At 45.9% G+C, this 23738-nt stretch overlaps 1 protein-coding gene across 1 annotated transcript in view; it reads right to left on the reverse strand.

Moving 5' to 3' along the window:
• Nucleotides 1-23738, reverse strand: part of slc35f1 (solute carrier family 35 member F1) — a 439716-nt gene that overhangs the window by 153025 nt on the left and 262953 nt on the right. The window contains exon 3 of the mRNA XM_068018370.1: nucleotides 13898-14025. Coding sequence (XP_067874471.1) covers nucleotides 13898-14025 — 128 coding nt within the window. The remainder of the gene's footprint in view (nucleotides 1-13897; nucleotides 14026-23738) is intronic.

Genomic DNA, 23738 nt, shown 5'->3' on the forward strand with positions numbered 1-23738 from the left:
TGCTTTATCCTGGAAGGTGTCGAGCTTCGTAAGTGTTGTTGGGGCTGCACCCATCCAGGCAAGTGGAGAGTATTTCATCACACTCCTGAATATGCCTTGTAGATGGTAGACAGGTTTTGGGGAGTCAGGAGGTGAGTTATTTGCTGCAGGATTCCTAGCCTCTGATCTGCTCTTGTAGCCACAGTATTTATAAGGCTACTCCAGTTCAGTTTCTGGTCAATGGTAACCACCAGGATGTTGATAGTGGGGGATTCAGCGATGGTAATGCTATTGAATGTCAAGGGAAAATGGTTAGATTCTTTCTTGTTGGAGGTGGTCATTGTTTGGCGTGAATGTTACTTGCCATTTATCAGCCCAAGCCTGGATATTGTCCAGGTCTTGCTGCATTTCTACACGGACTGCTTCAGTATCTGAGGAGTCACGAATGGTGCTGAACATTGTGCAATCATCAGCGAACATCTCCACTTCTGACCTTATGATTGAAGGAAGGCCATTGATGAAGCAGCTGAAGATGGTTGGGCCTAGGACACTAACATGAGAAACTCCTGCAGTGATGTCTTAGAGCTGAGATGCTTGACCTCCAATGACCACAATCATCTTCCTTTGTTCTGGGTAAGACTCCAACCAGTGGAGTTTTTTCCATGATTACCACTGACTCCAGTTTTGCTAGGTCTCCTTGATGCCATTCTCAGTCAAATGTTGCCTTGATGTCAAGGGCAGTCAGTCTCAACTCACCTCGAGTTCAGATCTTTTGTCCATGTTTGAACCAAGGCTGTAATGAGGTCTTGGTGGAACCCAAACTGAGTGTCAGTGAGCAGGTTATTGCTAAGCAAGTGCCACTTGATAGCACTGTCAACGACACCTTCCATCACTTTACTGATGATTGAGAGTAGACTGATTTTATTTTTTATTTTATTTAGAGATACAGCACTGAAACAGGCCTGTTGGCCCACTGAGTCTGTGCCGACCATCAACCACCCATTTATACTAATCCTACATTAATCCCATATTCCTACCACATCCCCACCTTCCCCTACCACCTACCTATACTAGGGGCAATTTAGAATGGCCAATTTACCTATCAACCTGCAAGTCTTTGGCTGTGGGAGGAAACCGGAGCACCTGGCGAAAACCCATGCAGTCACAGGGAGAACTTGCAAACTCCGCACAGGCAGTACCCAGAATTGAACCCGGGTCGCTGGAGCTGTGAGGCTGCGGTGCTAACCACTGCACCACTGTGCTGCCCACTGATGGGGCAGTAATTCATCTGGTTGGACTTATCCTGCTTTTTGTGTACAGGACATACCTGGACAATTTTCCACATTGCTGGGTAGATGCCAATGTTGTAGCTGGACTAGAACAACTTAGCTAGGGACGTGGCAAGTTCGGGAGCACAGGTCTTCAGTACTATTGCCGGAATTTTGTCAGGGCCCATAGCCCTTGCAGTATTCACTACCTTCAGTCATTTCTTGACATCATGTGGAGTGAATCGAATTGGCTGAAGTCTTGCATCTGTGACGCTGAGGACTTCAGGAAGAGGCTGAGATGGATCATCAACTCGGCACTTTTGGCTGAAGATTGTTGCAAATGCTTCAGCCTTGTCTTTTACATTGATGTACTGGGCTCCTTCATCACTGAGAATGGGGATATTTGCGGAGCCACCTCCTCCAGTTAGTTGTTTTATTGTCCACCACCATACTAAACTGGGTGTGGCAAGACTGCAGAGCTTAGATCTGACCCGTTGGCTATGGGATTGCTTAACTTTGTCTATCCCATGTTGCTTCTGCTGCTTGGCATGCAAGTAGTCCTGTGTTGTAGCTTCACCAGGCTGATATCTAATTTTTAGGTATGCCTGGTGTTTCACCTGGCATGCCCTCCTGCACTCTTCTTTGAACCAGGGTTGGTTCTCCCGGCTTAATGGTAATGGTAGAGTGGGGAATATGCCTGGCCATGAGGTTACAGATTGTGGTGGAGTACAATTCTGCTGCTGCTGATGGCTCACAGCGCCTCATGGATGCCCAGTTTTACATCGCTAGATCTGTTCGAAATCTATCCCATTTAGCACGGTGGTCATGCCACACAACACGGTGGAGGATATCCCCAGTGTGAAGATGGGACTTTGTCTCCACAAGGTCTGTGCAGTGGTCACTCCTACCAACGGTATCATGGACAGATGCATCTGTGGCATGCAAATTGGTGAGGGCAAGGTCGACAATTTTTTTTCCTCTTGTTGGTTCCCTCAACAACTGCCGCATATCCAGTCTAGCAGCTATGTCCTTTAGGACTCGGCCAACTCAGTCAGTAGTGGTGCTACCGAGACAGTCGTGGTGATGGGCATTGAAGACCCCAACCAGAGTACATTCTGCTCCCTTTTCACCCTCAGTGCTTCCTCCAAGTGGTGTTCAACATGGAGGAGTACTGATTCACCAGCTGAGAGGGGGGGGGGTGGGTGGTGGTAGGTGGTAATCAGCAGGAGGTTTCCTTGCCCACGTTTGACCTGCTCCCATGAGATTTCATGGGGTCTGGAGTCTGGAGGCAACTCCCTCCTGACGGTATCCCATTGTGCCATCACCTCTGCTGGGTCTGTCCTGCTGGTGGGACAGGACATACCTGGGGATAGTGATGGCAGTGTCTGGGACAATCTTTTCTCAACTGTAATTTTTGTTATTCATTCATGGGATGCAGGCATCACTAGTAAGGGCAGAAATTATTGTCCATTCCCAAATGCCCTTGAGAAGGTGGTGGTTAGCCTCCTTCTTGAACCGCTGTAATGCATGTGATGTAGGGACACCCACAGTGCTGTTAGGTGGGGAGTTCCAGGATCTTGACCCAACGATGATGAAGGAATGGCGATATTTTTCCAAGTCAGACTCAAGTGTGACTTAGAGGGGTTCTTGCAGGTGGTGGTGTTCCCATGTGCCTGCTGCCCTTGTCCTTTTCGGTGTTAGCAGTCACGAATTTGAAACGTGCTGTCAAGGGACCCTTGGTGAGTTGCTGTAGTGCACCTTGTTGATGGTACACACTGCTGCCACTGTGCGTCGGTGGTGGAGGTAGTGAATGTTTAAGGTGGTGGTTGGGATGCCAGTCAAGTGATCTGCTTTGTCCTGGATTGTATTGGACTTCTTGAGTGTTCTTGGAGCTGCACTCATCCAGGCAAGTGGAAAGTATTCTGTCATATTCCTGACTTATGCCTTGTGGATGTAGACAGGCTTTGGGGAGTCAGGAAGTGCGTCATTTGCCACAGAATACCCAGCCTTTGACCTGCTCTTCTAAACATGGCATTTTTATGACTACTCCAGTGAACTTTCTGATCAATAGTAAAACCCATTATGTTGATGGTGGGGGATTCAGTGATGGTAATGCTATTGAATGTCAAGGGGAGATGATTAGACTCACTCTTGTTGGAGATGGTCATTGCCTGGTTCTTTTGTGGCACAAATGTTACTTGCCATTTATCAGCCCAAGCTCGGATGTTGTCCAGTTCTTGCTGCATGTGGGCATGACTGCTTCATTATCTGAGGAATTGTGAATGGAACTGAACACTGCAATCATTGGCACACATTCCCACTTCTGACCTTATGATGGAGGTAATATCAGGTTAACACTGTAATCTTCATCGACCACAAGGAATTACATGGAAAATTCCATCCCTTTCCAACAACATATTGGATTAATACAGTTGACAGCAAGGTCCACTTCTGTCGAAACTGTTTTGAGTCTCTTATATTCCACCTTGATCATTTTAAACAACTTCATTTCCGGAATGTCATGTATTTGTTTATTCATTACAATCCCACTCCTACATCATTGATGTGCAGTATACAAGCTTCCTTACAACTAGATTTTTAAAACACGTCAACTTAATTTCTACAGGTCTACTAATTCTGCGCCATTTATAAGATTGGGATCTCAGGCACCACCCCCCACCCCCCACCTCCAAATACACGAGGATGATATAATTCTGAATCTGGTGATCATGATATTAATTCACAACATTTCTCTTACTTTTTCATGCTGGATGATTACTGGAATGACCTAGCTTTAACAACAATAGTGAAAGTCCACTATTAAAATTATAGCTTCTCGGGTCACAGGAATAGGCCATTTAACCCCTCAAGCCTATTACACCATCCAATGAGACAGAACATAGAACTAGGACATAGAACAGTACAGCACAGTACAGGCCCTTCGGCCCACGATGTTGTGCCGAACCTTTAACCTACTCTAAGATCAAACTAACTACCTACCCTTCATTCTACTATCATCCATGTACCTATCCAAGAGTCGCTTAAATGCCCCTAATGTATCTGCTTCTACTACCACCGCTGGCAGCGCATTCCACGCACCCATCACTCTCTGTGTAAAGAACCTACCTCTGACATCTCCCCGAAACCTTCCTCCAATCACCTTAAAATTATGCCCCCTGGTGATAGCCCCTTCCACCCTGGGAAAAAGTCTCTGGCTATCCACTCTATCTATGCCTCTCATCATCTTGTACCCCTCTATCAAGTCACCTCTCATCCTTCTTCGCTCCAGTGAGAAAAGCCCCAGCTCCCTCAATCTTTCTTCGTAGGACATGCCCTCCAGTCCAGGCAGCATCCTGGTAAATCTCCTCTGCACCCTCTCTAAAGCTTCCACATCCTTCCTATAATGAGGCGACCAGGACTGAACACAATATTCCAAGTGTGGTCGAACCAGGGCCTTATAGAGCTGCAGCATAACCTCGCGGCTCTTAAACTCAATCCCCCTGTTAATGAAAGCCAACACACCATACACCTTCTGAACAACCCTATCAACTTGGGTGGCAACTTTGAGCGATCTATGGACATGGACCCCAAGATCCCTCTGTTCCTCCACACAACCAAGAATCCTGTCTTTAAGCCTGTATTCTGCATTCAAATTCGACCTTCCAAAATGAATCACTTCACACTTTTCCAGGTTGAACTCCATCTGCCACTTCTCAGCCCAGCTCTGCATCCTGTCAATGTCCCGTTGCAACCTACAACAGCCTTCCACACTATCCACAACTCCAGCAACCTTCGTGTCATCGGCAAACTTGCTAACCCAGCCTTCCACTTCCTCATCCAAGTCATTTATAAAAATCACAAAGAGCAGAGGTCCCAGAACAGATCCTTGTGGAACACCACTGGTCACCGAGCTCCATGCTGAATACTTTCCATCTACTACCACCCTCTGACTTCTATGGGCCAGCCAATTTTGTATCCAGACAGCCAACTTTCCCTGAATCCCAAGCCTCCTTACTTTCTGAATGAGCCTACCATGGGGAACCTTATCAAACGCCTTGCTAAAATCCATATACACCACATCCACCGCTCTTCCTTCATCAATGTGTTTTGTCACATCTTCAAAGAATTCAATAAGGCTTGTGAGGCATGACCTGCCCCTCACAAAGCCATGCTGACTGTCTCTAATCAAACTATGCTTTTCCAAATAATCATAAATCCTGTCTCTCAGAATCCTCTCCAATAATTTGCCCACTACCGACGTAAGATTGACTGGTCTGTAATTCCCAGGGTTCTCCCTTTTCCCTTTCTTGAACAAAGGAACAACATTTGCCACCCTCCAATCATCCGGCACTACTCCAGTGGACAGTGAAGATGCAAAGATCATCGCCAAAGGGGCAGCAATCTCTTCCCTCGCTTCCCGTAATATCCTTGGGTATATCCCGTCTGGCCCCGGGGACTTATCTGTCCTCGTATCATTCAAAATTTCCAGCACATCCTCCCTCTTAACCTCAACCTGTTCAAGCATATCAGCCCGTTCCACGCTGTCCTCACAAACGACCAGGTCCCTCTCACTAGTGAATACTGAAGCAAAGTATTCATTTAGGACCTCCCCTACCTCCTCCGACCCCAAGCACAAGTTCCCTCCACTATCCCTGATCGGCCCTACCCTCACTCTGGCCATCCTCTTGTTCCTCACATAAGTGTAGAACGCCTTGGGATTTTCCTTAATCCTACCCGCCAAGACTTTTTCATGTCCCCTTCTAGCTCTCCTAACTCCATTCTTCAGTTCCTTCCTGGCTACCTTGTAACCCTCTAGAACCCTGTCTGATCCTTGCTTCCTCAACCTTAAGTAAGCTTCCTTCTTCCTCTTGACTAGCTGTTCCACATCTCTTGTCATCCAAGGTTCCTTCACCCTACCATCCCTTCCCTGCCTCATCGGGACAAACCTATCCAGCAGTCGCAGCAAGTGCTCCCTAAACAACCTCCACATTTCTGTCGTGCATTTCCCTGAGAACATCTGTTCCCAATTTATGCTCCCCAGTTCCTGCCTAATAGCATTGTAATTCCCCCTCCCCCAATTAAATATTTTCCCATCCCGTCTGCTCCTGTCCCTCTCCATGACTATAGTAAAGGTCAGGGAGTTGTGATCACTATCACCGAAATGCTCTCCCACCGATAGATCTGCCACCTGGCCTGGTTCGTTGCCAAGCACCAAGTCCAACATAGTCTCCCCTCTAGTCGGCCTATCTACATATTGAGTCAGGAAACCTTCCTGGACACACCTGACAAAAACTGCTCCATCCAAACTATTTGCACTAAGGAGGTTCCAATCAATATTAGGGAAGTGGAAGTCACCCATGACAACAACCCTGTTACTTCTGCACCTTTCCAAAATCTGCCTCCCAATCTGTTCCTCCATGTTTCTGTTGCTATTGGGGGGTCTATAGAAAACTCCCAACAAAGTGACTGCTCCTTTCCTGTTTCTGACTTCCACCCATAATGACTCAGTAGACAAAGCCTCCTCGACGACCTCCCTTTCTGCAGCTGTGATACTATCCCTGATTAGCAATGCCACTCCCCCACTTCTTTTACCTCCCTCCCTATTCCTTTTGAAACATCTAAACCCCGGAACATCCAACATTCATTCCTGCCCCTGTGATATCCACATCTCCGTAATGGCTAATTTTTGATCTAACTCCATATACCCACCTTTCCCCCATATTCTGTAATACCTTTGGTTAACAAAAATCTATCAGTCTCAATTTAAAATTTAACAACTGATCTAGCATCAATTGCAGTTTGCAGAAAAGTGTTCCAAACTCGTAGCACTTCTTTGCATTTAGAAGTGTTTCGTAATTTCACTCCTGAAAGGTCTGTCTTTAATTTTTAGATTATGCCCCCTAGTCCTAGACTCCCCAACCAGTGGAAATAGTTTCTCTCCATCTACCCTATCTGTTCCCCTTAATATCTTGAAAACTTGGATCAAATCAGCTCTTAAACTTCGAAATTCTAGGTAATACACCACGATGCTGAGGCTCAAAATGTCCCCTAAGTGGGGTCTTAATTTGGGCTAATTTTCTGCCTGCCTCCAGGGAGCGGGCAGCCAATCCAGTTCCCAGCTCACCCCTCGGAAGGTCCCCAAGAGGAGGGAAGGCATCAGGGAGCCTTCCCAATGCAGCTCCCCACTATTTTCCTAGTCCCTGCTCCTCCACCCTGTTTCTACAGGGCTGGGAAAATCTAGCTCAGTGTATGCAGTTTCGGTCTCCTTACCTAAGAAGGGCTCTACAGGATTGCAACAAAGGTTCAGTAGACTGGTTCCTGGGATGAATAGGTGGTCCAATGAGGAGAAATTGAGTAAAGTAAGAGAATATTCCCTGGAGTTCAAAAAAATGAGAGGTGATCTAATCGAAATGTACACAATTCTTAAGGGGACTGACAGGATAGATGCTGAGAAAATGCTTCCCCTGGCTGCAGAATCTAGAACATGGGGTTACTGTCTCAGAATAAGGGTTGGTTAAGACTGAGATGAAGAGAAATTTCTTCACTCAAAGGGTTGTGAATCTTTGGAATTCTCTACTCTAGAGAGTTGTGGATGCTCAGACATTGAGTGTATTCAAGACAGAAATCGATAGATTTTTGGGTACTAAGGGAATTAAGGGATATAGGGATAGTGCAGGAAGGTGCAGTTAAGACAGAAGATCAGCCATGACATTGTTGAATATTGAGAATGCTCAAATTGTCTCATGGCCGATTCCAGCTCCTATTTCTTAAGCTCTTATGAGTCCGGGTATCATTGTGGTAAATCTGCACTGCACTCTCTCCAAGGCCAATGTGCCCAGAAATGCTCACAGTGCTCCAGATGTGATCTAACCAGGGCTTTGTACAGCTAAAGCATGACTTTTACCCCTTGTATTCTAATCCTCTTGATATAAAGGCCAGCATTCCATTAGCTTTTTTGATTATTTTCTGTACATGTTCATGGCATTTTAATGATCTATCTACCTGGACTCCCAAGTCTCTTTGGACCTCCAATGTTTCTAACTTTTCACCATTTAGAAAGTGAATAACCTCACATTCACCTACATTGAAATCCATTTGCTACAGGTTTGCCCATTCACTTAATCTAATAATATATCTTTGTAATTTTATGCTTCCATCTACACAGCTTAAATGTTGCCTATTTTTGTATCATTGGTAAACTTGGATATGTGGCTTCCTATCCCATCATCTAAATCATTAATAAATATGGTGAATAGTTGAGGCCTCAACACAGATCCTTATGGGATACCATTTGTCACACCCTGCCAATTAGAATACCTGCCCATTATCCCTACTTAGCCAACTCCCTAACCAGCTCAATAATTTGCCCTCAATTCCATGGGCTTCAGCTTCAGTTAACAGTCTCTTGTGAGGGACTTTATCAAATGCCTTCTGGAATCCCATATAAATAACATCCATATTCATTCCCCTGCCCACTATTTTAGTCACTGCTTCAAAAAGTGTAAAAACCCTTTTACAAATCCATGCTGGCTCTCTCAGATCAGCTGAAAATTTTTGAGGCGTTCAGTCACTCTATCTTTAATTATAAATTCTAATAATTATCTGACAACATGTTAAGCTAATAATTGGTTTAAAATTCCCTGGTTTCCCTTTGTCACCTTTCGTAAATAGTGGGGTGACTTACAAAATTTTCCATACTAAGGGAACAGTTCCTGACTTAAGAGAACCTTGGAAGATTATAGTTAACGCATCTGCAATGTTCTCACCTGCTTCCTTTAAGACCCTGGATGGAAACCATCTGGCCCTGGGGATTTGTCACTCTGTCGTGCCATTATTTTCTTTGTTACTGTTACTTTGCTTATGTTAATTTTGCTGAGTCTCTGGTTTTACACTGCCATGACAGAAAGTCACACGAGAACCAGTGGTGTAAACAGGGTGGGGTTGCAGTGGTTTATTAAAGCTTCACCTTAAATTTCTTTTTTTTATTGGACCACTCCCTTTTTCAAAAGAACGTGGCTTTGATCAGTTGATAGAATACGGAAACAATGAGTGTTCTTCCAGAGCTAGTCAGTTCCACAACTCAACCAGTGAAAATCGATTAATTGGGTGGTGCTAAATATTCACTGGGATATTATCGTGACTTGTAGTGAAGTTATTGAAAGGAAAGTAATGCATAACTGGTGCTGTAAAGTTATGGGGATTGATATTAACCCCCTCATGGTGGGCTGCGGAGAGTCAGGGGGTATTAAAAATTACATAATGCGACTCTAATCCTCTCAATGATATTTCAAAGCAGGTAAATTTCCAGCATTTGACAGTTTGCAAATTCTGGAGAGGTGGGACAAATCTGATCAATTCTGTTTTGCCTCCATGATTTAATTTGTTCCCCAAATTTCTTTCCTCCTTTCCCTAATGTTGAATACATTTAAGGCTCGGATAGACAGATTTTTGGTCTCTCAGGGAATCAAGGGGTATGGTAAGCGGGCAGGATAGTGGAGTTGAATCCGAAGATCAACCATGATCGCTTTGAATGGCGGAGCAGGCTTGATGGACCATATGGTCTACTGCTGCTCTTATTTCTTGTGTTCTTGTGTGTAATATGCTGGCTTTTGCTCGTGAACAATTTCATAGGCAGAAAGTGCTGGAAATACTAAGCAGGTCTGGCAGCATCTGTGGAGAGAGAAGCAGAGTTAACGGGCTGAATTTTACCAGCCCCTTGACATCGGGGGTCGTGGCGGGGGGCTGTAAGATACTTGCGGGAGAGGCCCGCCACGACCCCTGAGGCTGAGAAGGCCCCATCGCATTTTACCAGCGGCAGCGAGGCCTCGGGGCCTTCATTTACATATTTAAATACATTCAAACAAGATGATAATTACCTTTCCTGCTCCCAGCAGCCGACCCACACTGATATTACGGGTGCCGGCTGCAACTCGCGCGCCTTTGGAACTCTGTTTGGACTTGCGAGGCGACACATTGGTGGGGAGGGGGGAAGGAATGCAATTATCAGGGATGGGGTGGGGAGCAGGGAAAACTATTCCTATTGGTTGTGGAGATGGTGGGAAGCGATTGAGGGTCAAAGGTGCTGAAGTTCGGGAGCATAGTTTGGAATATCAAAAAGTGTTTTTTTGGGGGATAGGTCAATTTGTTTATTGAGTACTCAGTGGGAGTGTGGGAGAGGGGATTCAAAGTTAAATTAAACTTTTATTGACATTTTTATCAAAGTGGAACCTTTAAAGATGGAAAAGTGACTGAAGGGCTTGATGCCCTTTAAAAATGGCACCGGCGCCTATATGATGACGCCAAACGCTGCTGCCTGGGACACAGCGACCACCCCCTCTACGTCGTCGGGGGCGGCCGTTCCACCCCCTCCATTTAAATGAACCCCCACGCGTAATATCGTGAGGGCTCAGGGACGGTGTATCCACGTGGGATACACGCTGCAATCAGAGTGTGCCGCCACAAACTGCGGCGCACTCGTAAAGTTCAGCCCAACGTTTTAGTTCTGTTGAAAGATCACAGCCCTGAAATGTTAACTCTGTTTCTCTCTTCAGAGATGCTGCCAGGCCTGCTGAGTATTTCCAGCACTTTGTTTTTATTCCAGATTTCCAGGATCTGCGGTATTTTGCTTTTAATTTGATAGGCAGTCTGTGACATTACACAAACCATGATGCAAGCACAGACAGTGGGCTGAATTTTGTTTTCCCGCTGCCGGGGACAACGGTGAGTGAACAAAATGGCACCCCACACGCACGGGCTTTGTGCCGCCACGCCGTCATGATCCTGAGCGTGGTGGCTCATTTAAATTTGCAGGGCAGCCGCCCCCACTCCCCAATTCTGTGGCAGGGCAACCTCGGCAACACCATGAACAGCATCAGCTGGCTCTGTGCAGGTGCTGGCACCATTTTTAAATGTTTGTCCTATTCCCTGACCCCCCACTGCACTACCATTGCAGAGTGACTCCTTCTGCCCCCAACTGCACAAAGTGCAGAATTCACCCCTTCCCCACCACACACTAAAAATGCAGAGTTGACCCTGTTCCCCCACCACCACCCCACCACCCCTCCTCCCACCCCACTACACTAAAAATTCTGGGTTCCCCCTTTCCTACCCTGGTGGTGCCAGCTTTCCCTGGACTGGAAAGTGAAGGCGCACGAGTGCCACCGTCGCACTGTAGACCTGGATCTGCCGGTATGATCACTGCGGGTTAGGTTTTAATGCATGCAAACACCCCATTTAAATATTTAAAGTCAGGTCCCATTGCTGAGCAGCAGAGGGGCTGCCATGGAGCCTCGGTGCCACCGGGAAGATCGTGTCCAGCAATCCTGGCACTGGGCTCCGTGACGGGCCTCTGCCACTCCAATCTTCCAACCCCCCCGACCACCGCCACCGAGACCACATTGGGAGCTGAACAAAATTCAGCCCAGCATATGCTGGCAAATTTATTTTATCATGCAGGGCATCACAGCAGAGCCTGGTACTGTTCTCATCTGACAGCTACAAGCATGCACATTCAGCAGACAGCCCTGGGATACAGTTAGGAATGGTACTCCAAGACTGCTGAGGTCAAATATAGCTTTCCTGAAATTAGCTAACAGCGCAGACCAGGGATCAAACCTTGGACCATCTGGTTTACATAACTAAGTGCTACACTGTTCAATGCTTTTGTCTAATAAGTCAATAAACTTCAGAATTTTAAAATCTTTATTGAGGTAGTGAAACAGACTTTTATTTTGTGGCTTGTGCTTACCAGCTATAAAATTCAGTGTAGATGTGCAGAATCAGAATTTCAAAGCCTTGAAAGTTAAAGTCTGAATTAATCCAAATTCTCTTTCATTTAGTTTTTAATGACATTGACTAAAAGCTGCCGATCTCTTTATTTTCAAAGCAAACACTGTAGCTGATACAAACCATTTATTTATAGGACAAACTCGAAATTAATGAAGGGATAATGCTTATAAATTGATTAACAGAAAGAAGTTATCATAATAGAAACTGTACTAAAGTACCTTTTTAAGTAACATTGAAGTTTGAAACCTCACCAACTGAAGTTTACAGAATAGTGTCAATTCCCTCAATTTCCTCACCCTCCCTATCTTTGTAACTTTCTCCAGCTCTACAACCTTCCAAGAAGTGTCCATTCGACCAACCCTGGACTCTTGTACATCCCTCACTCTCTTCGCCCCAATTCCTCTATCCGAATTTTAACAGAATCATTAATTAATTTTGAAAAAAGAATCAGGTGATTATTTCCATTAACTAACAGTCAGAGGAATTTCATATGAATATGCAAATGAATCTGCACACTAATATTACACAGTGATTTCACCCAAAGGAAACAAATGGAAGTATGATTTTCCAATAACTTAGAAGAAGTATAGAGACTGAAGCTTGAATCTTAAAGCAGCCCACCCAGTGTGAACACAGAGGAAGGAGTGTTAAAATGGCAACTGGGTTCCTCTGAATTCCTGACACATTTCTGTCCCCACCATCTTAAAACAGACAGGGGATGGCTGCCTAGCCCTGGGCAGGTGGAGGCCAACTTTACATTCTTACCTTTTGATGTATTCAGCGTTGTGATGCAACTCAACTGAAAAATTTGGAAGGGTTGAGTGGGTCTGAAACCCACAGCCAAGAGCGGTGGGAATCAGCGGAGTGGCCGAAAGAGGCCAGGGTAAGTATTTTAACTTTTCCGATGATTCCCTTGGTCCAGGAGGACAGGAAGTGCAGGAATCCTTGCCCCACCCCCACCTTATCATCCCCCGCTCCCCCCACCACCCACTACCCCACCTGACCCCACCTTGTCTCTCCCTCTCAGTTCCTCCTTTTGCCCGTTGGCCATAATGTCACTCCCTCTGGTTTTGGGAGAGAGACAGCTCTGCCACATGCTAATGAGGTATGTGAGTTAAAATCAGGGCTTCAGTTATCAGCTTTATTTACTACATTGCTTTTCCTGAGCTAGGGGATTAAATGTAACATTTCCAAGTTGGCAGATGACACAAAACTAGGCGAAAGTGTGAGTTGTGAGGAGGATACAAAGATGCTTCAAGGAGATTTGGAAAGGCTAAGCGAGTGTGAAAAAAATCTGACAGATGGAATACAATGTGGAGAAATTGGTAGGAAAAACAGAAATACAGAGTATATCTTAAATGGTGAGAGTCTGGAAAGTGTTGAACTTCAAAGGGACTTGGGTGACCTTGTTCACGAGTCACTGAAAGCTAACATGCAGGTACAGCAAGCGATTAAGAAGGAAAGTGGTATGTTGGCCTTTATTACAACTGGTGCACAGGGAATGCTAACATGGCAATCAACCCAAACCCAAGAAGCTGAAAGCTTTGCGACAAAGAACTAATTTGTGACAATGTTTTTTTTATATCCTTGCTGTTTGAATTTTGTGAACAGTAGGAGAGATTTTCATCTTCACAGTATTTTCAGTTAATAGATTGAAAATCCGTCAGGTTCTATAAAGTGCTTGCAATCTGCCCTGCCAGATTACTGCCTGGGCAGTAAACATAGAAATCAACCCCAGTGCATTTACATGCCAACAAAACCAATAGAACCAGAATAGATGTGATAGTATATCTAGCAACATTATATTCTGCATCTACATTTCAGCTGAAAGTGTAGTTCATAGCAAACCTTTGTGCACTTACCTGCACACTAGTCAGGGTTGTATACTGGTAAGCTTTTATTACAAGGTAGTTGGCTTCTATATCTATTACTCCCAAGATCATGTACTTCCACCATCTTCTTTTTAGTATTGCCAATAGATTCTCTTCCCCTGTGCAAAGAAAAGACAATCAGGTTACAAGTCACAATGAAGAAATTGTTGTGGAAGTGAAACATTGTATTAAACAGATTATATATATATATATAAATAATAGCATAAAATGAAAATATTAAACTATTTGAACATTCATGGCACTCAGCAGTATCAAATGTCACTGATTTGGGATACTTGTCCCTGCTCTTCTGAGCCCAAGGCCGTAACTTTACAGCCCCCCAACACAAGCAGGTTGCTGGTGGGCGGGGGAGCATAAAATTGAGTCGGAGGCGGGGTGTGCTGTTCCTGCACCTTCCTGCCCCCGCTGCAATTTTACACAGGGCAGTGGCAGCGAGAAACGGCCCACCCGCCCCAGGCCAACCAAGACCCTTAAATGGCCAATTAACTGCCACTTAAGGGTCTTCTCCTGTCGGCGTTGGTATTTTACCAGTGGCGGCTGGAGACAAAAGCCCCCAAAATGCTGTCTTTCTTGCAGGCTGTAAAGGGCCCTCAGGCACCCTGTGCCCCATGGACGGCTCCCCCCTTGGCCCAACCACCTGACTGGACAACACTTTCCCCCCTCCCCCCACTCCTAAGCAATCCCCCCCCCCCCCCCCTTGCCTGGGTGGGGCCCAGCTGACTGTTCCCAGTGAGGCCTCAAAAACTTACCTTGGTTCCAGGGCCATCGTTCCTCTTGCTTCTGTTGTCTGGGTGCAGTCCTAACAGTGGCCAGCGCTTCCGGTGGGGATTCTGGGAATAACAGTTTCCAGCCAACTGACTGGCCAGTCACTCTATTAGGCGGGACTTCCTGCCTCAAGGAGGTGGAAGTCCTGTCCAAGGCCAATTAAACGCCTGGGGAGCAAAAAATCCCGCCGTGGCTCCCCAGGCCTGGCGGAGGCAGGCTCACCCCTGACTTTTTGGCCGATAGGCGGAGCCACCCAGGCAACGTAAAATTCCGGCCCAAGACTCTAATTTTGCAGTATGAGCCTATGCAAGTCATCAGGATCAGAAGAAGAGGAGAAAGAGAGAAAATTGAAAAGAAACATACCCATTGAGGAAATTCTAAACACAATTGTTTTTATTTATTTGTATAAAATTCAGTTAGCCCTCAAAATGTAATTTTTAATTTAGAACTGCAGAATTTAGTCTGGCAATGAAGGTACATCATCTTGGAGATTTAAGATGTTGCACTCTGTTGCCTGTACATGCAATAAGTCCCAAGTTTTTGATGTTATTGTTCAGCTTGATTTTTATCTAATCCTCACGTATTTCTTTCTTTTGGATCCGACATTGATTGGTTTAAAGTGTCGGCATTTCACTTGCTCTCAGTCGACCTGTTCAACTTCAGGTCAATTTCATGACGTCAGAATCAACCAGCCAATGGCCTCTGCATCAACTAAATCGCTCCTTCTGTAAATACACATTGCTATGAAATTTGGATAACCTTTCAAATAAAAAGTTGGAAATAATGATAGAAATTCTAATAAGATCAAAGTAGCTTTAAATGCTTTCTCCTGTGCAAAAATACATCATGGGAAATAATTCCAAAACTATATGTTGATGTTGAAACATTTTTATGTAGAAAATACTTTTTTCAATAAAATACTTTTATATTTGTAAAAGCATGATTGTTATCTACTGGCTTTAAGTTGTACTTACATTTTTTAAAAGTTTTTACGATGATCTAAGTAATCTTAAAAATGTATGTAATTAAAATTGAAAACCAGGTTATATTTTAAAGACATATTAATGGAAAAACAGAAAGTGCACATTGTAAACTCAATGCAGCAGAAATTGAAGGCTTTGTTATCAGCACGGAGCCTTGTCAGATATGAGAGCAGGTAGGAAATATGTCGACGACAATGCAGTCAAAAAGTCTGCATCCCATGATTCTGTCTAACAAGGCTCTGCATTGGCAAGGAAACCTCACAATTTCTACCCTAATGGACCAGCATTTATACCTAAAATGGTAGCAGATCATAATTTAACCACAATCACTTCAATAAAAGACCTGAGTTCATGAAGCATCTTATGATGCCTTGGAGCAACATTTCCTCTCAAAGCAGTTCATTTAATATTGATTATTTTTAAGTGCAAAGAATGCTGTTATGTAGCCAATTACCATATAGACCAACCAGGAATACTAACAAAGGCTGACCAACAGCTTGAGTTGACACAGCCCCTAAAAGCTAACACCCCAAGAATTGCCAGACTAATATGGTGTGTTAAGACAAAGGGGATACTTTTTACTTTGGACGCAGACAGAAAGCTGGTGTGATGGATCAGCCGCCCAGTATACACCCTGCCCGGATTTCCTTTCTATTACCGTCAATATGCACTACTACCCTGCCAGTTTTTCACCACCGCTGAAAATGAAAATGACTCCAGAACAGTTTATGGCCTTTGTAACTTAAACTGTCGGTAATGGCAACATTCCTTTGCTTGAATTGAAGTGAAAACTGTTGCGGGTACAACATTGGTGATGTTTTTCTGGGTGCATTTTCCACAAGAAGAGTTTGATTCCTTGAATTAAATGTAGTCTGGTTCATTTTAAGCAATTTTTATTGTACAATTTGTAACCTAAAAGGTAAAAACAAACAGAAATTTAAGAGGAACCTGCAAGGCTACGGACCAGCTGCTGGAAGGTGGGATTAGATTGGGAGGCTAGATTTTTCGGCCGGCGCAGACAAGATGGGCTGAATGGCATCCTTTTGTGCCATAATTTTTCTATGGCTCTATTTTTAACAGACCAATCAAACTATCACTTCCCCAAAAGTTTTATCAACAATCGCTTCCATAACCAACTTCCGTACCCAATTCACTGCCATTCTGCTCCCTCCAGACCCAGTTTACAGTGAGAGTATACTCTGTCCAACTCCCCATCATTTCACTGGGACACTCCTCTAATCTTCCCAGTTCCAAGAGCTACTCTTCACTTTCTCACAATTCAGTTTGGCATTCCTTTTCCTCTCCAACCCAGTTCACGGTGACACTTCTGCCCCTGTTTATGTTAAAACTTTTGCCACCTCCATTAATGCTGTAATTTTCTCTCCCAATTCCCCTCTGCTAATGCTGGCATTTTTTTCCCTCACCCCAACCCAATGTTAGTGTTTGCTTCCTTCCCCCTTCAGCCTCAGCCGTCTAGGGCCTATGCTCTGGATTTCCCTCGGTAAACCTCTCCAACTTGCTACCTCTCTTTCCTCCTTTAAGACGCTGCTTGAAACCTATCTCTTTGACCAAGCATTTGGTCACCTGTCCAAATATTTCCTTATGTGGCTGAGTGTCAAATCTGTTTCTTAGTTGCTGCTGTGAAGCTCCTTGCGATGTTTTACTATGTTAAAGGCACTATATGGGCTGAATTTTCTGGCAAAGGTGGGACTCCTAGCATTGGGCCGAAAAGGTGTACGCCGCCCAGGTAATTAACAGCCCAGCACAGGGATACCCCTTTTAAAGATAGGAATCCTGCCTCCAAGAGCTGCCAGCCAATCAGAGGGCTGGCAGCCCAGTAGCACCATTGAGAGCAGTGACCACAGCTGGTACAGCAGAGGCCTTGGACCCAGGCTCAGCACTAGGGTCCCAGACCTCAGGTAAGTGAGGCAGGGTCACTGGGACCAGTCTGGCAGGCTCCAGTGAGGTTGGGGGGAGGGTGGGAGTTGAGTACAGGGGGAAGAAGGGTCCAGGGATGTGGGTTGATTGCAGGCAGGGGTCTTCTGTGGGACACAGATTGCTCATGGAGGAGGGCACGTATCACCTCTCCCCCACCCCCCACGACTAAAGCCAGCAGGGAGGTTACCTCATTTTACTGGGCAACCTTCCCGCATGGCAGAGGCTCCACCACCCTGCTGCAGGCATTAAGCCACCGGCAGGGGAAAGAGGCTCTTAAGTGGCTGTTAATAGGCCTCTTAAGGGCCTCAAGTGGCCTCTGGGTGGGAAGGCCGTCTTGGGCCTATCCCACCATCGACAAAATTGCGTTGCGACGAGACGACAATGGGCCCTCTGCCCCTGCCTCCGAGTGCAATTCTATAGGCCCCTGCCTCATAAAATTCAGCCCTATAAATGCAAGTTGTTGTTGCTGCAATCAACCAGATAACTCTTGAGTAGTTCCGATTGATGTTTGCCAGGGTAAAGCTTTCAGGACTAAGATGAGGAGAAATTTCTTCACCCAGAGAGTGGTGAGCCTGTGGAATTCGCTACCACAGAAAGTAGTTGAGGCCAAAACATTGTATGTTTTCAAGAAGGAGTTAGATATAGCTCTTGGGTTTAAAGAGTTCAAAGGGTATGGGGCGAAAGCCGGAACAGGTTACTGAGTTGGATGATCAGCGACGATCATAATGAATGGCGGAGCAGGCTCGAGGGGCCGAATGGCCTACTTCTGCTCCTATTTTCTATGTTTCTATGTTTTGCCATGAGGATACTCATTCAGATTCAAAATTACTTAAAATGATGTAGCATAGTCGTATCATCGTGTTGGACACTTCCTATGGACAAATGCTTAGGACATTGGAAAAATGTTAGCAGATAGCGATTCATGAATGGAGCGTCAGTCTGTTCTCAAACCCAACTCTATTTAAGCTTAAATACTGCAGATGCTGAAAATCCGAAATAAAAACAGAAAGTGCTGGAAATACTCAGCAGGTCTGGCAGCATCTATGACGAAAGAAGCAGAGTTAACGTTTCAGGTCTGTGACCTTTCATCAGAACTGACAAAGGTTAGAAATGTAATAGGTTTTAAGCAAGTGAAGGGGTTGGGTGGGGAAGAGAACAAAAGGAAAGGTGTGTGATAGGACAGAGGGCTGGAGAGATTAACTGAAAAGGAGGTCGTGGGCAAAGGCAAAGAGAGTGTGCTAATGGTGTGGTGAAAGACAAAGTATTAGTGCAGAGAGAGTGTTAATGATAGAATGATGAACAGACATAACCAAAAGCACAAACATGAAAAACCCAGTTTAAGGCAGGCACATGGTAAAAAAATGATAAAGCAAAATAAAATAAAATGATAATAAAAAAGGAGCCAGTCATGCTCTGAAATTATTGAATTCAATGTTCAGTCCGGAAGGCTGTAGCATGCCTAATTGGTAAATGAGGTGTTGTTCTTCGAGCTTGCATTGATGGTCACTGGAACACTGCAGTAGGCCAAGGACAGACATGTGGGCATGAGAGCAGGGGAGTGTGTTGAAATGTCAAGCAACTAGAAGCTCGGGATCATGCTTGTGGACTGAGCAAAGGTGTTCCGTAAAGCGGTCACCCAATCTGTGTTTGGTCTCCCTAATGTAGAGGAGACCACATTGTGAGCAGCGAGTACAACATACTAAATTGAAAGAAGTACAAATCACTGCTTCACCTGAAAGGAGTGTTTAGGGCCTTGGACAGTGAGGAGAGAGGAAGCAAAAAGGCAGGGATTATACCTCCTGTGCTTGCCTGGGAAGATGTCATGGGAAGGGGACGAGGTGTCGAGGGTGATGGAGCAGTGCACCAGGGTGTTGCGGCGGGAACAATCCCTTCAGATTGCTGACAGGGGAGGGGAAGAGAAGATGTATTTGGTGGTGGCATCACGCTGGAGATGGCAGAAATGGTGGAGGATGATCCGTTGGATGTGGAGGCTGATGGGGTGGAAACTGAGGACAAGAGGAACCCTGTCGTGGTTCTGGAAGGGAGGGGAAGGGGTGAGGGCAGAAGTGCTGGAAATAGGTCGGATATGGTTGAGGGCCCTGTCACCCACAGTGGGGGGGGGGGGGTGGAATCCTCGGTTTAGGATAAAGGAAGAGATATCAGAAGCTTCTCTCTCCACAGTTGCTGCCAGACCTGCTGCGTATTTCCAGCACTTTTTGTTTTTATTTCAGATTTCCAGCATCTGCAGTATTTTGCTTCTATTTAAGCTTGATTGAAACTGCACGTTTTCCCAGAAAGTTCCTCCAGTACTTTCAGACAAATAGGATGATAAGCAAGGTAGAGTCAGGAGAAAAACAAGACATTTCCTTTTTAAAAGAGTAGATATGAATTTTCCTAATGAATAGGTATGTTTACAAAGAACCTTGATGCACATTAAAGATGTGATTTGAGTCATAACTCGAGTTGAGCATTCACAGCTTGTTTCTCTCAGCCTTTTGTGTTTTTTATATATCTGTAGCCGCTAGGAAGGTAGACAGACATCTATTTATGATGCAGTTTCTTGCCACATGGTTCTATAAGTGACTCACGTCTGCAAGCAAATGGCAAAATTACATTTAGCCGTCGCTAACTGTTCTGAGATGCTTGCAGCTGCTTTGGAATGTGTGTCTCATGAGCTCAGCTACCGTTATCGGAACATATCAAACTATTGCTCTAGAGCTAGTCTGTTCTGCAGGCTGTGAAAAGAACATCTTTCCAACTAATAAAAGCCATCGTTAATTATGCAATGGTAAACATTCAATGTAGGTCTATAGACTTTGATTTTCTTCTTCAATAGCTTTTTATTTGCTTAATTTATTCTGGTGTGATGCGTAGGGCTTGTTTCTTATCCACTCAATTCCCAAACGTACCTTAGGCAATGCTCCAAAAACACCTTTCATAATTTGTCATGCGCCTCACTTATGTTTACTGAGTGACTCATTGGTTCTGAAAATAAAAATATATTTTAAAACTGACATGTCAGGAAGGAAATTAAGCAGGATGTACATCATTGACAGTTAGTGCAGAGTTGTCAACACTCGGCAAATCCTCGGTGTGGGATTGGCAGCTGTGAATTTACAGTCACATGCCTGAGGTGCCAACGCATGGTGAAAACATAAATATGGTTAGAAATAGGAAGCTCCATCTATTACATAGGATAGATTCCAGCATTAGCTCATTAACTCACTCTCGGCTCTGAGTGAGTTCAAGCCCTACTACAGATACTTGAGTATTAAATCTCGATAGATACTCCATTGTAGTACTGAGGGTGTGCTGCTCTGTCAGAGCTGTGTCTTAAGGATCAGACATTAAACCAAGCATGCCTGCCCTCTCAGGTGGACAGAATAGATCCCATGTCATTATTCAAAGAAGAACATGGGAGTTTTCCCTGGTGTACTGGCTAATGGCTTTCCCTCAACAAATATTACTTAAAAAAACAGATTATTAGATCACATTGCTGCTTGTGGGATCTTGCTGTGCACAAATTGGCTGCCTCATTCCATCAATGACTACACTTCATTGACTGCCAAGCACTTTGGAATATCCTGAGGTCTTGAAAAACACTATGGAAAAAAAAATTAAATGACCACTTTTTTTTTACAGTGCTCTTTGAAACAAATTTGCTACCTTTTCACCAATGATGCAAATGAACAAAAATTAAAAATCCAATTCCATTTCTATTCACATCTTTCAAACAGCAGGTACTGGTAATGAAGGATGAGAGCCATGGGGGGCTGGGGGGGCAGCGGTGGGTGGGGGTAGTGAGTAGAGGACGTATAGGCTGGTGCTTGGAATGGGGATCCTCCATCAGTACGCAGCCAGCAAAGTGATCTGCAACCCTAGCATTTACCAGCCTAACTTCCACCATGTTCCCAGGCCATGAGAGTCTTCTTATGCTTCCTTCCGCCTCTTATATATTGCAGTAAACATTTACTCCTCCCCTGTGCCCATCTTTTGTTTCTATAATCTCTTTGTCACCTCCTTTGGATGTTCTGATGAAAGGTCACAGAGCTGAAATGTCAACTCTGCTTCTCTCGTCACAGATGCTGCCTGACCTGCTGAGTATTTCCAGAACTTTCTGTTTTTATTTTGGATTTCCAGCATCTGCAATATTTTGCTTTTATCACCTCCTTTTGTCTTGTAGCATCACTTGTGTCATTTAATCACTTCTGCCCTACACCCTATCATATCCTCAGAATTTACTTTTACTTCCTCATTTTCAAACTAGTTTTCACATCTGATCCCATGTTTTCCCAGTTTTCTATCTATCCCATTTTCTCACGTTTCCCCAGGTCTCCTATTTCTTTAATTCTTTCCACACCATTTGGGCTGAATTTAGTGCGGACATTCGGAAAGGGAATGGTGGTGTGGGGGATGCCGGAGAATCACAGCGGGAAAGTACCAAGGTGGCCTTACTGCCCCAACATGACGGAAATGCGATTTAAATTGCTGAGCAATTAGTTTTAATACATTAGCATCTAAGTCATTGTGACTCAATGCGGGGCTTAGAATTAAGTGGACGATGGGTGGCCCTCACCTCATCATTGAACGCAGCTGGCATCGAGACAAGACTTCAGTGCCGTGACGGATAGGCAGCCATGCCCAGCACTGCTTGGGAATGAGCAGGGAGGCCATGGTGGGGGTGGGGGTGTGGTGGGGGGCCATGGTCTCGGCTGGTATGCAAGGGAGAGCTTGGTCGCAGGTGGGAGTACCAGCTGAGCAGGGTCTCTGTTGGGAGTACCGGGTGAGCAGGGTCTTGGGTGGGAGTGCCGGGTGAGCAGGGTCTCGAGTGGGAGTGCCGGGTGAGCAGGGTCTCGAGCGGGAGTGCCGGGTGAGTAGGGTCTCGGGTGGGAGTGCCGGGTGAGCAGGGTCTCGGGTGGGAGTACCAGGTGAGCAGGATCCCGGGTGGGAGTGCCGGATGATCAGGGTCTCGGGTGGGAGTACCGGATGATCAGGGTCTCGGATGGGAGTACCAGGTGAGCAGGGTCTCGAGCGGGAGTGCCGGGTGAGTAGGGTCTCGGGTGGGAGTGCCGGATGATCAGGGTCTCGGATGGGAGTACCAGGTGAGCAGGATCCCGGGTGGGAGTGCCAGATGATCAGGGTCTCGAGTGGGAGTACCAGGTGAGCAGGGTCTCGAGTGGGAGTGCCGGATGATCAGGGTCTCGGATGGGAGTACCAGGTGAGCAGGGTCTCGAGTAGGAGTGCCGGATGATCAGGGTCTCGGGTGGGAGTACCAGGTGAGCAGGGTCTCGAGTGGGAGTGCCGGATGATCAGGGTCTCGGGTGGGAGTGCCGGGTGAGCAGGATCCCAGGTGGGAGTGCCTGATGATCAGGGTCTTGGGTGGGAGTGCCGGGTGAGCAGGATCTCGAGTGGGAGTGCCGGGTGAGCAGGATCCCAGGTGGGAGCACCGGGTGAGCAGGGTCTCGGGTCAGAGTACCAGCTGAGCAGGATCTCGAGTGGGTGTGCCGGGTGAGCAGGATCCCGGGTGGGTGCACCGGGTGAGCAGGATCTCGAGTGGGAGTATCAGCTGACCAGGATCTCGAGTGGGAGTACTGGGTGAGCAGGGTCTCGAGTGGGAGTACCGGGTGAGCAGGGTCTCGAGTGGGCGTGCCGAGTGAGCAGGATCTTGGGTGGGAGTACCGGGTGAGCATGGTCTCGAGTGGGAGTGCCGGGTGAGCAAGATCTCGAGTGGAAGTACCAGCTGAGCAGGATCTTGGGTGGGAGTGCCGGATGATCAGGGTCTCGGGTGGGACTGCCGGGTGAGCAGGATGCCGGGTGGGAGTACCAAGTGAGCAAGATCTTGGATGGTATGCAAGTGGGGGAGGGGTGGGGGGCTTGATTTTGGGTGGCTGTATTGGGTGTCCAAACTGTTGAGTGAGAGTATTGCATGGCCATACTGCTGGATGAGAGGTTCAGCTATCAGCAAGGGTGGACACTGAAGGCCATCAGGGATTCTTCCGGAGGAAGTAGCAAAGGCAGAACCGACAAGGCAGGATCCTCTCTGCATTGTCAGTGCTCTGGAAGCCCACTGATCACCTGGAAAGGGTCTCATACACTCTGTCTTTCTGGAGCTCCATGGTGTGATG

The sequence above is a fragment of the Heterodontus francisci genome, chromosome 3 (genome assembly GCF_036365525.1).
Source record: "Heterodontus francisci isolate sHetFra1 chromosome 3, sHetFra1.hap1, whole genome shotgun sequence".
Classification (NCBI taxonomy): Eukaryota; Metazoa; Chordata; class Chondrichthyes; order Heterodontiformes; family Heterodontidae; genus Heterodontus; species Heterodontus francisci.